General features: G+C 43.6%; 1 protein-coding gene across 1 annotated transcript in view; it reads right to left on the bottom strand.

Moving 5' to 3' along the window:
• Window positions 1-21362, bottom strand: part of LOC119972613 (ATP-binding cassette sub-family C member 9-like) — a 317550-nt gene that overhangs the window by 72231 nt on the left and 223957 nt on the right. The window contains 3 exon segments of the mRNA XM_038809604.1: window positions 3392-3548; window positions 6248-6309; window positions 10542-10805. Of these exon segments, the coding sequence (XP_038665532.1) occupies window positions 3392-3548; window positions 6248-6309; window positions 10542-10805 (483 nt within the window).

Here is a 21362-nt window from a genome sequence, read left to right as displayed (position 1 = left end):
TTACTGTCATTTATTTCTTGTTGATTTTGGATTGCAGTTGTTCACCCTTCCATGATTCATACCTTCTCCAGACAGATCTGGTTTCTATTCCAATCCCTTTGACCATACATCAGAAATTCTTCTGAAATTTAATCACTCCTTTGTTCCTATCCCTTCTGTTCTTCCCACCTTTCTCTTTTTTACTTGCTTAAAACTAATTATGTTTCTAACTTTCCCAAGGTCTAATGACAGATCATCGCCCTGAAATGTTAACTCTTGATTATTTCTCCACAGATGCTGCCTGATTTGCTGAGTATTTTCAGTATTTTCTGTTTTTTTGTATATTTGCAAAACTGGAGCTTGGACATTCAGGAGTGAAACATGGAAACAAGTTTACAAACAAAAGAACCTTTCGAAATCTGGAACTTGTTGCCCCAAAAGTCTGTGGATCCAGGTTCAACTGACTGAGATTGGGAAGAATTTTGTTAGAAAAGGGGATTAAGGGATATGTAACAAAGATGTGTAAATGGAGCTGAGGTACATTCAGCAATGAACTAACGGAATGGCAGAACAGGCTCAAAGAGCTGAAAAGTCTAATCCTATTCCTGTCTGAGGTATGGTATCGATGGTCATACATACAACACTAAATCAGGAAGAAACAGATTAGCCAAGAAGACTTAAACTTTGGATCAAGAAATACATTTTCAGAACTTTTTCAAAAGCGAAAAGAGATTTAAGGAGGGAATTCTAAACAGTTTGGTTGAGGCAACGAGAGGAGATTACAGAGCGAGGACTGGCAAGAAATAATTAAATAATGGCTGATTATTTTAAATGCATGTTGAGAAACAGGATTCCATTCATCGTATAAGGAGGATGAGGTGATGGGTGCGTTAGACTTACTGCATGGTAGGATATGTCTGGCAGAGATTTGGACAGAGTGGAGTTTATGGAAAGTGTTGGATGGGAGGCAGTGAGGAAAGATCTTGAGCAATCAAGTCTGGAACTGATAAAGACAAATTTAAGGTTTTCAACAGTAAAGGAATTGAAGAAGGAATGAAGGTGGACAATATCATGGAGGTGGATGCAAGTAGTTTTTGTGATGGATGAAAAATGGAGTATTAAAGATACCTATGTGATAATATTAAGATACAAACAGTTCCAATTAAGACCAAGACAGTGACCAGGAAGGAGGATGGAATCAGTAACAAGGGAGTGAGGATTTTTCAAGCTATTTCGCAGGTTGATAATCAGTTGATTATTATTGCGGAAAATACTCATTAGGTTTTGTATCCCCTTATGTCCAGTCAATGCCAATGGTTTTTATCATTCCAACATTGAGATAGAGGAATTATGATTCATCAAAAATATTGATCAAGTGGTCAGATAGCACGGAAGCAACCGAACAGCACAACCGTGCAGGCAAAAGCTGATAAAGTTGATACCTAGAGATGATGACAACAAGATGGAAAGTGGCATAGTTGATTCTGAGACTAGGATCTTGAATCTAAATAAAGGAAACTACAATGGTATGAGACGCAACATGACTATAAAGGATTGGGAAATGTTACTGAAAGAGATAGCAAAGTCCCACATAATAGATTAGTGTGAAAAACTAAAAAGCATGTGACTGGGGGTGGTATATTGAGATGGATAAAAAGCTAATTGGCAGGCAGGAAACAAAGCGTAGGAATAAATGGGTCTTTTCCCAAATGGCAGGCAGCAACTAGGGGGGTACCGCAGGGATTAGTACTAATCCCCTCGCTATTCACAATATGTATTAATGATTTAGGTGAGGAAACTAAATGTAATATCTTCAAATTTGCAGATGACGCAAAGCTGGGTGGGAGGGTGAGCTGTATGGAGAATGCAGAGATGCTTCACAGTGAATACACACAGTCGCTGAAAGCATGCAGGCAGCAAAGAAGGCAAATGGAATGTTGGCCTTCATAGCGAGAGGATTTGAGTACAGTAGAGATGTCTTGCCGCAATTATACGGAGCCTTGGAGAGACCGCATCTGGAATATTGTATGCAACGACGATTTACCAGGCTGATTCTTGGTATGGAGGATGTACATATGAGGAGAGATTGAGTAAATTAGGATTATATTCGCTGGAGTTAAGACGAATGAGGGGGAATCTCATAGAAACCTGTAAAATCCTAACAAGACTAGACAGGGTATATGCAGGAAGGAAGTTCCAAAATGGCAGGGGAGTCCAGAACCAGAGATCATAGTCTAAGGATATGGGGTAAACCACTTAGTTCTGAGATGAGGAGAAATTTCTTCACTCACAGAGTGGCGATCCTGTGGAATTCGCTACCACAGAAAGCAGTTGAGGCAAATGTGTTCTATGTTTTCAAGAAGGAGTTAGATATAGCTCTTGGGATGAAGGGGATCAAAGGATAGTGGGGCAGGAAGTGGGAACAGGTTACTGAGTTGGATGATCAGCGATGATCATAATTAATGGCGGTGCAGGCTCGAAGGGTTGAATGGTCTATTCCTGCTCCTATTTTTTATGTTTCTATGATTTTTATCAAGAGTAGCATATAAAATTAGGAAGAGGAATGAGCCAAGAGGGGAGAGAGTTTGGGCTTCTTGAAATAAAGAACAATATCTGAAAAGATGAGGAGTCATTTTCTGCAAAGGGAAGAGAAAATGGAGGACAATTTAGGAATGAAATCGACTTGGGATTTGGAAGGTAAACACTGAAGCTTTTAAATATGGTTAAAGGAAAATTGGATAGATATTTGTTTTAGGAATGCTCACCCAGCCACAGGGTTGCTCTTTCCTTTACTGTGCGATGAGTTTTGGAATTACACTCATATTAATGATTATATTAATATTATGATCACAGAAGCAAACCTATATATTAAACTGCTGTGAAGCAGAAGGATAGGAAAGTATGATCTTCAATAAAGTGCCACCATTCAGAAGAAATATTAGAAAGCACTTCTACAGACAAAGGGTGGTAGAGGTTTAGAACTCTCTTCCACAAACAGCGATTGATGCTAGATCAGTTGGTGGAGCAGGTTCGAGGGGCTGAATGGCCTACTCATGTTCCTATGTTGAGCAGAGATTAGGTACAGGGAGAAATGGTAAAGGAGAGAGGAAGGCGAGTCATTTAATCAGAAATACTCCTTACATTCACTAGGAGATAACTCCAGAATGGGCAGAGGGCTGGAAACCGGTTGCTCATTCTAAATCTTAGCTAAGGAGTAGCCTGTGGTACTAGAGTACTTTAAAAAAAAAGGGAGATAAAAGAACAGGCTGCTGATACACACAGCACCAGTAGAATTTATTGACTGAAGGTTTCTCACAAAAAACACCATATGTGCTACCCACAGGAATCACAGAAGTCATTTAGAAAGTATTCTGATGTCTTAAAGATTATTGAATAAAAATATCTTACTTACATAGTCAGCTTCTTTAGCATATTCTAGTTTGTGCGTTACAAAGACGGCAGTTCTGTTTTCCTTCTTTAACATCCCCATGATCCCTTGGTGGAAGACATGACTTCCAACATGTACATCCAGGGCTGATAAAGGATCATCCAGTATTACAACAGAGCACCTAAATTAGATTAAAGGTAGAATAATTCAGCAAGTGTGTCTTCCAGGCATCCAGTCATAGAATTCCAAAGCTTTCAACGTAATTCAACTTTCAATAAAAAAGAAGATAATACAACTTTGACCATTTCATCCTTGGAATGACATAAATTGCTCAGAAAGTATGCTGAAGTTTTAAAAGGTAATTTTGAACAATCTTGGCAAAGTATTGTTTGCAAATGATTATATCTTTCATTATCGTGATGCCAAAGGAAAACATTAAAATAGTACTTGCAGAGGACAACATTTTTCAAGATATTTCACAGGTCGATAATGGGTGGAAAATACTCATTGAGTTTTGTATTCCCATGTATTAGCCAGTAAAATAAAATCTCTCATCAAACCTTCTATCATGTCCATGAAGGACACAATCGCCATGAGAAGAATAGGAAATTGAATGACGGAAAGCATAATGCATCTTTCTATACAATGTATTTTACCTTTTTTCAAGATTTGCAAAATAATCACAGATTGCTGACCAATCTTCATTTTTGCATGTCCAATCATCATTTTTGCATGTTGTTCTTGCACCCCTACATTTTTCTTTACTTGAATTTTGTAAAGAGTCTTGCTCCTCCAATTCTGAAGTTACAAAATGCTACTTTTTCTTTTCATTACTGACCGGCTGTGTATATCCCGCATTTTGTGTTTTATTCCAGATTAATGCTTCAGAGAAAATTACACTTCATGTGGAATTGAATACTAAGAAAATACAAACATTCCCTTTTGAAGTGTATGGAATCAGTTCAATTCTTCTTTATTTTATAGCCGTATGTTATTCTATTAAGGTCCAAATGGCCTAACAGCACGTCGATGAGGTAATTTGGACATTCTGAATTCTCCCTCCGTGTACCCGAAAAGGCGCCGAAATGTGGCGACGTGGGGCTTTTCACAATAACTTCATTGCAGTGTTCATGGAAGCCTACTTGTGACACTAATAAAGATTATTATTATCCGAAATCTTCCACAGGGCAATGGAGCACATTGTGGAAGGTATTCAAGGAGTTTGTTTGTATGTTGAAGCTATAATGGTATGGGGTTCTACAAAGGAAGAACACAACGACCGACTCATTATATTTAATTGTTACATAACGTGAATAATAATATTGTGAAATAATACTGCATGTGTGAGAATTACTATTTCAATACATTCTTTTATAATAGCCTTCATACTAGTCTTTGCATTTTAGAATGCAAATCCATAGAATATCCATAATTATATGGTATAGGAGGAGGTCATTTGGCCCACTCAGCCTGTAAAAGTTTATTGGAAATTATACATTAGTCCCATGCCTCTTTTCTTTACTCACTGCCTTGCAAATATTTAATTTTCCAATATAGATCAATTTCTTTTTGAAGTTATTCCCAGCACTATTTCAGGAAGTGTACTCTGCAACAAAATGTTCTAATTCATTTGTCAGTTATGTTAAATCTGCGTTCTCTGGTTCTTGACCCTTCTTCCAGTGAGAACAGTTTCTCCCATCCGACTCGTTCAAAATCCTTCAAATTTTTGAACACCTCTGATAAATCTCCTTAACCTTATTTGCTCCAAGAAGAACTTTTAACTTTTGCATGAAGTGCTACAAGGTGATTTGTTTCAAAGGCACTAATAAAATACAAGTGTTATCATTACTTTGAATGGTTATAAGAATTGCTAGATGAGAAAACCAATTTGTCTTCTATCATCCTGACAGTCACACGAAGCAACAATAATAGCAATCAACCTTTATTAATTAGTCTGCAACAGGTCAAAACATGAGGTGAGGAAATCCCAGTGTTAAAAATCTTTGGAAAAGTTGGTCCAAAGTCAACCATTCCTGCCAAATATGCCACACTCACAATAGGTCTAACCATAAATATTCATATATTGTATCACAAAATATTATCTGAAAGAAGTTATCTAATTTGCACTTGATGAATCAGCATCTTCTACTCTACACTGTCTCACAAAAATGAGCTTGTTCCATAGATTTATATAAATCAAAACAAGTTATGCATAAAATATTTTTACATTTATGAGCAGCTCCCTTGTGAAAATTATGAAAAATAATCATTTTTCGTACATTTGAAATTTTATTTTACACTTAAGATCATGGTTAGCTTGCTTTAGGTAAATGGTATTTCCTGGAAATATCTCTCAAACTTAGAAATATTTTATAAAATGCAAACAATCTGCGATTCCAGCTACACATGAAGTCAAAACGGATGGCTCTCATGGTGACTGGCACAGAGATAACACTGTTGTGTGAGCAATGTGGTCCAAGTGAACATCTCCAAATAGCTTCCACTGTTAGAATTATCAACAGCTACTCACTTTCAAGGGGTTCTATTAAGAATATGAATGATTTTTCACAACAATCGTAGAATACAGCTTTTTATACAACTTGTAACACTGCAGTAATATAGATCATTCTTGGATTTCAATTAGGTTTCCCGAATCAGGAGCACCATTCGGAGGGAGCGCTGCATTGGAAATTGCAATTCGAATAACTTTTCATTGGAATGAGTGGATGGGAAATCAGGCACCGTGGGCCCACAATTTCCAAACAGGTGCTGTTCCTCAATGGAAGCGCACAAGTGTGGAAATCATCTCTTATATTAAATATCAGATAATTCTGTGAATAAATCCATCACAATCAACAAACTGGAAAAATGTATCAATACCTTGAGTACAGAGCCCTTGCGACACTAACGCGCTGCTTCTGGCCACCACTCAGATTAATACCCTGAGGAAAAAAAAATCAAAACAAGTGTTTTCAATAACACAATACAGACCAGATTAAAATCCAGGGGGCTAGATTTTGCTGAAATAGAACGGTTTGGGAATGATGCACAACATTACTAATATGCTAATCAGCCAGCAATTTGAAGTGAAAGCAATATTGCATGAATTGCCAAGTCACTGTAAATTGCTGCTGAATTGCAATTCTTCACATTAGATTCAAATTGTGAAAGAATGAGGTCACCTTCCAACCACTACACAATATTACTATATAGTGTTAGTGAAAAAATAAACGTTAAGCTTATTAGGGGTGCCCTGACCACTCCAAAAAGTTATTCAGTGTATAGTTTAGCCGTGAAGCTTAGGCTAGAATCAAATTTGACTCTCAATCTCTTTATTAGCTGATCTTACTGTGATAGCTACTTAGAATGGGGGATGTTATTATTGCCTTAGTGCTTCCAAGTTAGAGAGGGTAAAATTAGATCGATGTTCTGCTCCTAATTGTAACCTAGCAAATCCTACTGGTGGATAAGGATTTTGGGTGAGGAAAAGATTTGGTTTTGCCCCATCTCTCCCCTCTCCCCCACAGTGGTTAAATAGCTTGCCAAAACCCATTGTTCAGGCTGATTGGAACAGGGGACAAAAGGGTAACCAGTGACCAATTCAAGAGCCATTCATCAGTGACAAGTCAGCATCTTGAAGATGGAACCACTAACAGTAAAATTAATGAATAGGGAAATGTAACTCCATGATCAATTTGATTTTGTTATCCTCTCAAAAACCTCCAGGAAATTTCAAATGAAAAGCTATATACTGTAATATGTAATTCCGCCTCAATCGGAAGTGAAACAAAAACAAAAATTACAGCAGTTGAAATCACACGATGCACATAAAATTTCTGAGAATCTCAGGTTTTGGCTATAGGCCCACAGCCTTGAAAAGGTTCCCCCCGACTTCCAGTCACCGGGGGGGGAGGGGGGGGGGGGGGGGCTCGTGCATAACAGTTACACTTCAGGTGGCTCTCTTCCCAAGAACCCAAAATTAGGCTCTTTTACTCAGAATAGCCTGCTAAAACAGGGGAAAAAAGTATCCCCTCACCCTATCTAACAATAGCACAAGAGAAGTTGCTGGACAACAGAAGCACAAAAGGCCATAAAGAGACAAAAAGCGGCAGAAACCAGGAGAAACAAGCAATCGAGACAGCGACAGTGCTGACCACACCAGAACGAGAGGGATCGGCAAATCGCACATGGGGCTCCCCCTCACTGGAAGGTGGATGGAGGAAGTTCCTCTTCAGGGAACTAAGAGAGCTCAGAGAAGAGATTTGAACCGACATTCAAGCTACGGTCAAGATGGTGGTTGTGGAGTGTCACGTGAGGGTGCCTTTAAGAAAAGTGTGTTTTATCAAATGTCTGCAGTGATGTCACTGTGTGGGTGGAGCTGGGCTGTGATTCTGTCTTTTACTTCCGTTTTGAGCTGGAAGCTGCTTTGTGGCTCTGAGTCTTTTGGTTTTGTTTTTAGTTGGGAGCTGCATTCAAACAAAGAAGGTGTATTTTTGGTGTCTCTCTGCATGCTAAAGAATGTCTCCAGACCACTTGATAACTTCAAAGTAATACCTGTTTTCTATAAGGAATTCAAATCTACTGTTTTGTAGAAAAAGGTGTTTGGCTTATGGATGTTGTCAGGAAAGTTACTAAGGGTTACCTATAGAGTACTGTATCTTTGGAAAGGGGGTATTTGTGTTGGTAGTTGATAAGATGTTTACTGTGTGTTTATAAAATGTTAACTGAATTCATAGAATAAACATTGTTTTGTTTAGAAATACTGAAGATCTCTGTTGCATAACACCTGGAAAGTGGGCCCTTGTGTTCCTCATAACCAAAATCTATGAAATAGTTCTGGGTCAGGTGAACTCCATGATACACTTTGGTGTTCTCTAAACGCTGTCCCATAATAGGAGGCCCTGGTCACCATGCAGGTGACCCTGGAAAAGGCAGAGAGGCAACTGGAGGTCCAGAGGGACACCATAAAGAAACCAGAAACAGCCTCAGCAGATCAGAGCGACCGGATCGCCGCGCTAGAGATGGAAATAGCGAGGTTGGTCACGACGCAAGGAAGTCTGAAAGGTTAATAGTGGACCATGGGAACCGGTCACGGCGCCAGAACTTAAGGATGGTGGCCCTGCCAGAGGGGATCAAAGGCAGGGACCCCACAAACTATGTGGCCAAGATGTTGGGCAACCTGGTGGGAAGGGACAGCTTCCCCAACCTGCCAGAAATTGACAGAGCCCATCAGTTGCTCCGGCCGAAACCCAAACCGGACAACAACTGGGGACGATAATCGCCAAACTGCACCAATACCACGACCGGGAAAGAATCCTGCGCTGGGCCAGGCAAACAAGGACCTGCAACTGAGAAGAGCACTAGATCAGGATATATCAGGACATTGGGCAGACCTGGCCAAGAACCAGGCGGAGTTCAACAGAGCGAAGGCGGCCCTGTACAAGACCAAAGTGAAGTTTGGGATTCTGTGCCCGGCTAAACTATGGGTCATATTCCAGGGCAGGCACAGATAAATTTGTCCAGGAAAATAGGCTGCAAAAACAGCAGCAAAGACAGCGGTGAGAAGATCACCCAAAGGGGCTGAATTAGCCTGAGACACTCTGTGTGGGACTGCACTGCCTCACTGCGAATACGGGAACCAAAACGTGGGAAGGAAGAGTCAAGGGCAGCGGAGCACAGGAGTGGGTGAAGATGAAAAGAGGCAAAAAACATATGGCGGGTGAAGGGTAGGCACATAACCGACCCTAGGAGGGGGCCACTACACTAGTGGGAAAGCTAGCGCAGGAGGTACGTTGCGAGGGGGGGGGGCCCCGCGGCAAATCTGCAGAGGAGGGAGCGCCTGGTAATGGGGGGGGGGGGGGTTACAAAACACCAATGGGGGGACAGCTAGGGGAGTAAATGGGGGAGGGGGAGTAGAGAGGGCGGGACAGTAGTAGGAGGGGGAGAAGGAGACATGGGACGGGGAAAAGAATAATCTGGAAAATATAGGAACAAGGATGGTAGAGGCTCTAGTCTGGCTCCAACAGGAGGATCTTGGAGGATCCTATAAATATTATAAATATCTGAGACTCTCCCCTCTCCTACCTCACCCCTGGAAATGACCCTGTCCTGGATCCCCCTTGGTGGAAGGCATGGAAAGGACGGGACCCGTCTACGTACGAAATCCCGCACCTGCAAGTACTGAAAGTTATTCCCCCTCGCCAGCCCAAACTTCTCCTCCAGCGCCCTCATGTTCGCGAAGCTCCCTTCCAGGAACAAGTCCCCCCCCCCCCCCCCCCCCCCCCCCCGCCCTCCGCAACGCTTGAAACCCGCCATCCTTCCACCCCAGGAAAAATCGGTGTTGTCACATATTGGGGACCAGACCGACGCTCCCACTTCCCCCTCATGCCTCCTCCATTGGCCCCAAATCCGCAAAGCCGCCACCACTACAGGGCTGATGGAGTACCTGGCCGGCGGGAAATGCAGGGGAGCCGTGACCAGGGCTGCCAAACTTGTGCCCTGCACGAAGCAGCCTCCACCCGCTCCCAAACCAACCCTGTACCCACCATCCATTTCCTTATCATGGCTATGTTAGCCGCCCAGTAGTAGTTGCTGAGGTTCGGCAACGACAGCCCCCCCCCCCCCCGCTACGGTTCCGTTCCAGCATCCCCCTCATTATCCGCGGGGACTTCCCCGCCCAAACAAATCCCAGGATGATTTTATTGATTCTTTTAAAGAAGTACCGCGGAATGAGAATAGGGAGACACTGAAAATAAACAGTAATCTCGGGAGGATCGTCATCTTCACGGTCTGTACTCTCCCCGCTAGTGACAGCGGAAGTGCATCCCACCTCCGAAACTCGCTCCTCATTTGCTCCACCAGCCTGGACAAGTTCAACCTAGGCATCTTACCCCAGTCGCGCGCCACTTGTATACATGTATACAATTATTAAGCCTAAATTCACAAAGGAAGACTAATCATTAGCTGGTTTAAATTGCAATTAAACATTTTTTATTCAAAATGAAAAACTATTAATTATTTATCAAATAAAATTATTTTATTTCAAAAGTCTAGTCTTGCACCAATTTTTAAGATTCCATGTAATGTTCTAATGTTATGCCAACAGGAATTATGAGCAAGTTACATACAAAATGTCAGTGTTGAGCCCTGGCACTTATTGCATCAGTGCACTTACCTTTTCACCAATTTCTGTGAGCCGCCCAGCTGGTAAAACATCGATATCTGGCTGAAGAGCACAGGCTTCGATCACAGTCTGAAAACGCTCTTCATTAAAGCTTTCTTCAAACACAATGTTATCCTGTAAAGAAGCATTCCTCAGCCATGCAGTCTGTGCAGAATATGCTAACGGCTGATTGGCTGATTCCCACACAACATGTCCGGAGAGTGTTGAAATTTCTCCTAATATGGCCGATATTAGCGTTGTTTTTCCACTTCCAACCTAAAATTAATAAAAAATTGGATGAATTTGGCTAACAACTTTCATCCAACCTGAAACATTACTGTCTCTTACTCCAAGGATCGTTTTTCTTTATTATTCCATAAGAACCAAGAAATAGGAGCAAGAGTAGGCTACTTGGTCCATAGAGCCTGCTCCACCATTCAATACGACCAGATTGATTTGATTGTGACCTCAACTTCACTTTTCTTTTTTTTTAAAAAGTATATTTATTAGAATTGTATATATTAGAAACAGATGTAACAAAATTACAAAACAATAACATATATAAGGAGAACGGACAAACAGGCGGCAAAATTCACCGCCGGCCACCACCAGTGGTGGGGTTCCCAATACGACAGAGAATTGGGCATCAGGGAAAAAATGGGATTGATGCCATTTTCCGATGCTCTAGCCCCACGCTGACTGCGGGATCCAGGTTCGCGCTAACGGGAGGAAGGAAATGGGAAATGTAACAAGGGGGCCAAGGGGGTAACTCCTTAAGGGAGTTTCCACCCAAAGTCCATCCGAGGGCCACCCTGCACAATGCAAAGAGAGGTAAGTGCATTCCAATCACTCAAGCATGTGTTTGCAAAGCACTTGCCGCTCTTTGATGTGGTTAATGTTTGTAAACATTGGAGTTTCACCACTTAAGAGTCACTCATCCATGACGGGAGATGAATTAATCAAGGTTGCAGCTGGTTTGTGAGCCCCCTCACAAGTGGTTCCTTCAGTTAGGGGGTCTCCGGAGAGTTTAGTCTCCCTAGGGGGGCTCCCTATTCATGGGATCCCTGGAGGGGGTCTCCCTAGTCATGGGATGCCTGGGAGGGTCTCCCTATTCATGGAGTGCCTGGGGAAAGTCTCCCTGTTGAAAGCCTCCCTATTAAGGGGGTCCCTGGAGAGGGTTTCCCAATTAAGAGGTCCCATGAGGGAGTCTCCCTAGTTAGGGAGTTCCTGGGTGGGGGGGGGGGGGTTTCGGGTCACCCCGGTACTTGCGGGCAGTGGGGGGCACCCAGGCAATCCAGCATTGGGAGGCTGCTTTGCAGTGCGGGATGATTCCGTTGCGCTGCACAGGAGTGGGGCTGGTGGCCGTGGGACTTCGCTATTGGGCCCGATAATAAAGAATACGGAATTGCTTCCGACTTTGCGCTCCCAGGGGGAATGTAAATCGGTTGCAATTCACCGGCGGGAGAAAATAGTCTCCCAAATGGAGAATCCGGCCCTCCAGTCTCCAAATCGAGATTGCCAAAACATGGCAGCCAATCTTCTTACTCACTCCAGAACTCCTCTACTACCTGATGCCGGGGAGCAGGCTCAGTGGTGTGCCTCTGTCGATCCCCCTCTCCTTCTCCTGAACTTGTCAGGATGGACATTAAACCATGATGCAGGAACTTGACAGCATTTAGATGGGCCTCGACTAGAGAAAGTGCTTTCTCAAGAACAAGGACAAGAACCTCCTCCTGCGCCTCCAACACCTCCATAAAAGTACTTTGCAATTCTTGGATCTGAGCCCTAATGACCTGCACTCAAGAGCCAAAACTTTCAGTAAGGATAGCATCTCCGTTGGCAGCCTTTTTCCGATGCACACAGTACCGCCAATGCGGGAGCCCGCTTAATAGCAACTGCGTAATTGAAGGCAGGGCCCCACCCCAGCTGTCACAGCCAAATTTAACATTTTATTTCAGCTCTTTCTTGCAAGAGTACCGACCAAGCACTTCTTGAGATGTAGTACAAGCCATGCAAACCAAGAAAAGACAAATATTAAATGTGCAACAGAATCAAAAAACGGATTAAAAGACAAACAGAGCCAGAGCCTGCGAAAACACAGCTGCTACCTTGCACACACCAGGTGACCCCGCCAAATGTCTGTACCCCAATGGCCTTTACTCCCTTGAAGATCAAAAATGTATCTAACCCAGCCTGAATTTTTCAATGAAACAGCTTTCACTGCTCTGTTTGAAAGAGAACTATTGTCATGGATCGTGGGAGTCACTAGCAAGGCCAGCACTTGTTGCTCATTTCTAGTTGCTCATTTCTAATTGCCTTCTTAAACCACTGCAATCTCTCTCGTGTAAGTACGCCCAGAGTTCTCATGGGAAGATAGTTCCACATTTTTGACCCAGTGGCAGTGAGGAAAATTTTATGGGCCAGTGTTTAGAGAACCCCAAAGTGTATCATGGAGTTCACCTGACCACAACTTTTAATAGATTGTGGTATGGGGAGCACACGGCCCACTCTCCAGGTGTGGTACAGCAGAAATGGAAAAGTATTTTTTTTTTTTTTTTTAAATAAATTTAGATTACCCAATTATTTTTTCCAATTAAGGGTCTTTTTAGCATGGCCAATCCACCTACTCTGCACATTTTTGGGTTGTGGGGGCAAAACCCACGCAGACACGGGGAGAATGTGCAAACTCCACACGGACAGTGACCCAGAGCCGGGATCGAACCTGGGACCTCAGCGCCGTGAGGCGGTTGTGCTAACCACTAGGCCACCGTGCTGCCCGGAAAAGTATTTTTTAAAGCAAAACAATGTTTATTCTATGAACTCAAGTTAACCCTTTTAAAACATACAGTGAACATCTTAGCAATCATTAATTCAAATACAACCCCCAAAGAATACAACACTAAGTAATCCTTTAAGCTTTCCTTATAACATCCATAAGACTTAAAACACCTTTTAGCAGAAACACATCAGGTTAAAGTCACTACTGTTATTAGTTTTAAATCACCAGGATCGATTTACAGTCTTTAGATTACAGAGAGAGATTCATACACCTTCTGGCTGTGACTGCAGCTATCCAGCTCGGAATACGAAACTAAAACACACCCTGCAGCAAACAGCCTAAAATGAAAGTAAAAAGCTGTCAGACAGCCCAGCTCTACCCACTCTCTGACATCAGTAGTAAGCACCCATTTCTTAAAGGTACTCTCACTACAGATATTTATATACACACCCATTTATAAACACCCATTTCTTAAAAGGTACTCTCACATGACAAAAGACAATCCAGTTCAGTGTGTGGCAGAATGGGAAAGGCTGGAGGAGTCCTCCTGCAAGGGAATGACCCTCCGGGCCCTTGGCCCAGCAGCGCTCCCATCCCCCCCCGACAAAATACACATCCTGTCCAGTGGTGGTAGCCACACTGACGACTTGGACCTAAATGGGGCAGCATTTCAGTTTAACTGAGATGTCCCCCATGGCCCCCACCCACAGCAACCACAAACTCCCACCAGGCATGCTCGACGCCACTTTAAAAAAATTGGAGACAGGATGGGGGGACGCTAGCAGTCAGGGACTTTTACATCGGGGATAGACCCTGGGAAAACTGACGGAGGACCTAGATCTACTGACAAGACAGGAATTCAGGCACCTCCAAATCAAATACTTTCTCCACAAGGAAATGACAAGATCCCCAGGTTCCCCGAGAGAGACACTACTAGAGGAACTAATAAACACGGACAGTAAGGATTGGGAAACCGTGGGAACATTTACGAATGGTTGCTGGATAAGGCAAGAATACCACTGGACCGAAGCCAGACAAAAATGGGAGGACGAATTTGGAATGGAAGTGGGTTGGGGACTCTGTAGCTAAGCACTTAGGAGGGACAACTCCATCTCCTAGGCCAATAGCAACTAGAAAGCGAGAGAGGGAGTGTGGAAGGGGGGGGGGGGAGGAAGGAAAACAAAGGAGGATACATACAACAATAAGAAGCAGAGGGAAAAGGAGAAGGGAACCAAATGAATCACAGAATGAAACATGGGGAAAAGGAGGTGGAGTATGTAGCACCCCCCCTCCCCCACTCCTAGGATGTTGATAAGAGGTGGATTTAGTGATGGTATGCCATTGATTGTCATGGGAAGATGGTTTGGATTGTCTTTTTCTGTGGCACGAATGTTCCTGACCTAAATGCCAGACCCACTGAGTACTTCAGGTATTTCTACTTTGTTTCAGATTTCCAGCATAGTATTTTGCTTGTTCTTATTTTATCTCCTGCTGATGCTGGGTCTTACTCCGTTATTATTACTTGGTTGTTGGTAGTCATTTGGTACCTCAGCCAAAGGTTCATTCATCATGCTCCTGAATGGCACTGCAGGAGAAAAAACGCAAACCAATTTCTCTCCTCTCAGGAGTATAACATGAGAGTTAAGACTGCCAAGTGTTTATGGAGAAGGATTCTCAGCATTAAATGTTAGGTTGGGTGGAGGGGAAAGATTCAGGAGTTCCAGCATGAACTGGGAAATAAATATCAACTTAAGATCGGTTACAAGGCAAGGGATGACAGGTTGAAATGGAGTAGGTGCCAAGAGAAAAAAACTGGTGTGAAAGGGCCACATATTCCAAGCACTGCAGGGGGATGCAGGTATGGCCCCCGCACTTCCATGTCGGAGGCCACGCCGTGCTCCATGGCGGACTCAGACCACTGGAGGACTCCATGGCAGACTCAGCGGAGCTGGACATTAAAATTAGACCCCCGATCGGCCACGCGCCTGACCCTGACCGTCCGCCCAAACATTGCCCGGCCACAAAAAGATCATAGATTTCACAGTGCAGAAGGAGGCCATTCAGCCCATCGAGTTACCACCGGCCCTTTGAAAGAGCACCCTCCTTAAGCCCCATGCCTCCACCTTATCCCCTTTATCCTTGTAACCCACCAAACCTGTTTTTGGACCTTAAGGGCAATTTATCATGGCCAATCCACCTAACTTGCACATCTTTGGCCTGTGGGTGGAAACCCGGGCACCCGGTGGAAACTCACGCAGACACGGGGAGAAAGTGAAAATACCACACAGGACCTTCGAAGGTGGTACATGCTCCCTCTGCCACTGGCAGGGAGAGTAGAGACCGTGAAAACGGCGGTCCTTCCGAGGTTTCTGTTTGGGATGGCGCTGCTGAACTTCAGCAACTATTACTGGGCGGCAAATATAGCCATGATTAGGAAGTGGGTAATGGGGGGAGGGGTCGGTATGGGACTGAGTAGAGGCAGCATCATGCAAGGACACAGGTTTGGTGGCACTGGTTAGGGCACCTCTGCCAATCTCGCCGGCCCGGTACTCCACAAGCCCGGTGGTAGTGGCGGCCCTGAGAGTCTGGGGGCAGTGGAGGAAGCATACGAGTGTGGACAGAGCATCAGTCTGGGCTCCAATCGGCAAGAACAATCGGTTTGTACCGGGAAGGCTGGATGGAGGGGGTTTCGGAAATGGCAGAGAGCAGGGATCGAGAGGATGGGGGATCTATTTATAAATGGGAGCTTCCTCTGTTTGAAGGATTTAGAGGAGAAATTTGAACTGCCAGCAGGAAATGGATTCAGATATCTGCAGGTGCGGGATTTTTTGCGAAGGCAGGTTTCGACCTTTCCGCTCCTACTGCCACAGGGGATACAGGACAGGGTAGTTTCCAGAACGAGGGTGGGAGAGGGGAAGGTTCCAAAAATTTATGAAGAACTCATGGAGTCGGAGGAAATGCAGCCAGAGGAGCAAAAGCGCAAATGGGAAGACACGCTAGGTGGTGAGATAGAGGCAGGTCTTCGGGCGTATGCGTTAAGCAGAGTCAACACAACCTCATCATGTGCCAGGCTCAACCTGATTCAGTTTAAGGTCGTTCACCGGGCACACACAACCTTGGCCCGAATGAACAAGTTTTTGGGATAGAGGACAGGTGTGCGAGATGTGCGGGAGGACCAGCAAACCATGTCCATATGTTTTGGGCATGTCCGAAGCTTAGGGGATTTCCGCAGGGTTTTACAGATGTCATGTCCACGGTGTTAAAAACAAGGGTGGTGCCGAGTCCGGAGGTGCCGATTTTCGGAGTGTCTGAAGATCCGGGAGTCCAGTGGGTGAGAGAGGCTGATGTCTTGGCCTTTGCCTCCTTGGTAGCCTGGAGACGGAAATTGTTAGCATGGAGGGACTCATAGCCCCCGAATTCAGAGATCTGGCTTAGTGACATGGCTGGGTTTCTCAGACTGGAGAAAATAAAGGGAGGGAAGTGGTATTTGCACTATGTTTATATTTGTATTGGTACTGTTATTATTATAAAATGAGTTCAGTTACGAGTGGCGTACCACAAGGATCTGTTCTGGGGCCGTTGCTGTTTGTCATTTTTATAAATGACCTAGAGGAGGGCACAGAAGGTTGGGTGAGTAAATTTGCAGACGACACTAAAGTCGGTGGAGTTGTAGACAGTGTGAAGGATGTTGCAGGTTACAGAGGGACATAGATAAGCTGCAGAGCTGGGCTGAGAGGGTGGCAAATGGAGTTTAATGTAGAGAAGTGTGAGGTGATTCACTTTGGAAAGAATACAGGAATGCGGAATATTTGGCTAATGGTAAAATTCTTAGCAGTGTGGATGAGCAGAGGGATCTCGGTGTCCATGTACATGGATCCCTGAAAGTTGCCACCCAGGTTGATAGGGTTGTGAAGAAGGCCTATGGTGTGTTGGCCTTTATTGGTAGAGGGATTGAGTTCCGGAGCCATGAGGTCATGTTGCAGCTGTACAAAACTCTGGTACGGCCGCATTTGGAGTATTGCGTACAGTTCTGGTCGCCTCATTATAGGAAGGACGTGGAAGCTTTGGAACGGGTGCAGAGGAGATTTACCAGGATGTTGCCTGGTATGGAGGGAAAATCTTATGAGGAAAGGCTGATGGACTTGAGGTTGTTTTCGTTAGAGAGAAGAAGGTTAAGAGGTGACTTAATAGAGGCATACAAGATGATCAGAGGGTTAGATAGGGTGGACAGTGAGAGCCTTCTCCCGTGGATGGAGGTGGATAGCACGAGGGGACATAGCCTTAAAGTGAGGGGTAATAGATATAGGACAGACGTCAGAGGTAGGTTTTTACGCAAAGAGTGGTGAGGCCGTGGAATGCCCTACCTGCAACAGTAGTGAACTCGCCAACATTGAGGGCATTTAAAAGTTTATTGGATAAGCATATGGATGATAATGGCATAGTGTAGGTTAGATGGCCTTTAGTTTTTGACTTCCCATGTCGGTGCAACATCGTGGGCCGAAGGGCCTGTACTGCGCTGTATCGTTCTATGTTCTATGATAAATGCCTTAAAAAAATGTTTTTCAAAAAAAAGATTAGCTGTCTTTGATGTGGGGCTATGAATATAAATTTTATTTTAAAGAGATTTAAATGCATTGAATGGGCTTTCATGAATGAGAATGTTTTGATACAGTATAATCTGCTACAAATATGTAGAACTTTAATCTATCTCAGCTTTGCCTCCTGAGGTCTGCAGATGGTGGATTCAGGATGACTTGGCATGGGGACTTTAAGAGGCCATGAGAGTGAATTGGAGAACATGAGTTAGCACTGGGTCTATAAGTGGCATGGGTTGACACTAAGTTGACACGTAGACGGGGGCAAGGTTGGCAAGTATATGTGAGCGGTGAAGCCTAAATGACAATTCATCCCTTACCTGTACCCCAGCCCCTCACCCCCAACACCAACCACCACCCAACCAGAATGAAGATCTTGCCATTTTTTCCAAGGCGCATGTGGGAAGCGAGAATGTTTCCTGATTTTGTGCACACGGCTTCAGAGCCAAAATTCAGGCCCGTGTCTTTATGAATTGGATAATTGGATATTGAGCAGATCGAGTGCCCCTATGAATTAATTTGTAGAAGTGGGAGTTGGAGTTGAGTATGGAAGAATGACTGATAAGGTAATTTCTGAACACATTTCTGATTAATTGATTCTAAATGTTTTTTAAATACAAATATCTCTGTGTATTTGTTTGATTCATTTTAAATCCTTGGCAAGTAAAAAATTGTTTAAATTCCCAATGTAAAATACAACACTTTCCAAAAAGCAAGCCACTGACTTCCGAGAATGGCACCAACAAAATTGTGATTTCAACATTTATATTTTCCCCTTCGGCTTTCATGACTGATGCTTTTTCCCAATTCATTACAAGTGTATGAAACATGTGGTAGGGAGTAAGTGGAAATATTTAAACCGATGCAACTGAAGTTTAGGATGAAGTTCATTCTTTAAGTAGTGTTATTCTGTATTTAGTGGTAGCTGTGGGGTAGCTGGAGTGGAAAACCAGAAATAATGATGATGAATAAAAGGGAAACTTTTAATAAATATGACTCAAACCCATAACATTTATAAAGTATTGATTGATGAGCAAGAGCCCAGGCATTGGTCCTGCACTCAGATTGGCCATTTTGTCAGAACACTTAGCTATTCAGAGATTTTGTACAAGAAATGGGAGTACCTGATATTAACACTGTGATATGCAAGTGCTGCATTCAGCATTGACAATTTTCAGCTTTATCAATAATTTTTGGTATAAAATAAACAAGAACCTGCACTCTATGGGCGCAAACCAATGGCATCGCTGCACCCGAAAAGCAGCTCGTCGTGGTGCAGTGTGGCCGTTGAAAGCTGGGGGACACCGCTCCCGGGATCTATCTGGCTCGCAATGCCTCGCAAGATTCAACGTGATCTGCGAGACGTTGCGATGTGAACCCTGCCCACAATGGGTGATCACTTTTTGACAAATTTGCAGTAAGCTTCACTCTAATGTGCAGATTCCTCAGGCATCTGAGGCTTTGTGATTCAGCCCCTTTGCCTCAGAGACCTCAGGCAAGCGCTGTTTGGCACTGGTTCCCACAAACGGGGACCAGATGGAATGGCACTCATGGGGATCTCCAAACGGGATCAGATGTTATGTTCAGCTGCATGCCCTTTGGTAGCTATAACTTCTTGAGCAATGTATCAAAGATTCTGCGACATTTGATCCACCTCAAGGAAAAAAAAGGTTTGAAAATTCCTTGTGACAAGGAATCATCTGTTTACAGCACTTTTTATGATCTAATGAAATGCAAATCCTTCCTGTCCATTTCAAATTGATTGAATTATTAGATTTCAAGTGGGTACAAATATTAGTTTTCCTTTTGTTTACCTTCCATTATCATAAAAACCAATGCATTTGTAGAAAATCACATTTCAACATTTAATGTGCATGTAATACAGGAAGAAGTCCATACTAAAAACAGAACATGATCTTGCCGAATTACGTTAAGTGAAGGAAAGGATTATAGCGGTTCTTCCCAAGTATTTTCTAACAGGACTCTCCATTTCAAACTTACCATCTTTTCAAGGGAATTATAAATGGGCAGCAAAGACTGGCTTTACCAGCAATGCCCATATCCCAAGATGAAAAATCTCTTAAAAATTAACATGACAAATAGGAATACCTGTCTTTAAAGCACTATGTAAAAATGGCTTTATTTGATATACTCATCTAGGTTTCAGCCAAACTCTCCAGACTCCCTTGTGATAGATGATACAGTGAAGCCCATCTATCCCCTCTCACACAGAGATCAGCTCTGCCCCCACCACAGGCACACACCCCTCTTCGAAACCCATCTCCACCATGCTCCCTCCAACTCCCACTCTCTCATGCTCCTTCCCCACTAAGCCCCCCAACTCACTGATGCCCTCCCTCCCACTCCACCTTACTCCCACCCACTCACTCCTGCACTCCCTTCTCACTCAGCTTCCATCATTCATGCCATTCCATCTCACTCAGCACCCCACTCATTCATGCCCTCCCTCCACACTCCCATTCAACTGTTCCCTCCTTCCCTACCCACTCATCCCCTCCTGCTTCACCACCCGCTCTTCCCCATGTGAGTTCTCCACCTTAGCTGAATGTGGGGGAGCTGGAGTGGAAAAACAAAAATAATGATGATGAATAAAAGGGAAACTTTTAATAAATATGACTCAAACCCATAACATTTATAAAATATTGATTGATGCGCAAGAGGCCCCACCCAGGCATTGGTCCTGCATTCAGATTGGCCATTCTGTCAGAACATTTAGCTATTCAGAGACATTCATGAATGTGCTCATACGAAGGCAGTTTGAACATGATTCAGCGCATGTGCAACATAATGAACTTAATATTTAGGAAAACATTGTCCTTGAAAAGTAGAGCAAACTGAAAAAAATGGCATTCTAAGAATTTGCTTGGACAAGTAAATTTTCCTTTTCTCCATTCTTCCTCTCCCACTCTCAATCACTCATGATCGGATAAATTAACCCTACTAACTCCTATAGATTAACCCCAATACACGTACCAAAACATTAACCACAGTACCTCCATAAAATTACCACTAGTACCATTCTTCCCAATTTTTTCACAATCAGTTTGTGTTCAAAGTCACTTCAGAATAATTCCCCCCCCCCCCCCCCCCCCCCCCCTCCCCGCAAAGGAATTCACACAGTTCACTGATTTTTTTTTTCCTCCAGTGACAGTGATTTTCATGCAGTTTGGTAAAAAGTGATTTTTTTTTTTAACCGAAGCAAATTCCTACCAGGTGATTTCCCCTTCCCCCTCCCCCCCCTCCCCAAGTAATTTATCGGAGAAAGTAGGGTTAATTAATTATCTTGAGTGGCCACTGGAGGAGGGAGAATGGAGTATAGGCCATTTTTCTTCACCCAAGCAAATTCTGGTCAGGTGGTAAAAAATAAAAGCACTGAATTCCGTTGTGGTGGAAACGTCTCATTCATGGTTAGTACTATCCAACTGTGGGTCCATTTCG

The sequence above is a fragment of the Scyliorhinus canicula genome, chromosome 10 (assembly GCF_902713615.1).
Source record: "Scyliorhinus canicula chromosome 10, sScyCan1.1, whole genome shotgun sequence".
NCBI classification, from domain to species: domain Eukaryota; kingdom Metazoa; phylum Chordata; class Chondrichthyes; order Carcharhiniformes; family Scyliorhinidae; genus Scyliorhinus; species Scyliorhinus canicula.
Note: the sequence above shows the minus strand (reverse complement) of the source record. Positions and strands in the feature narration are given on the sequence as shown.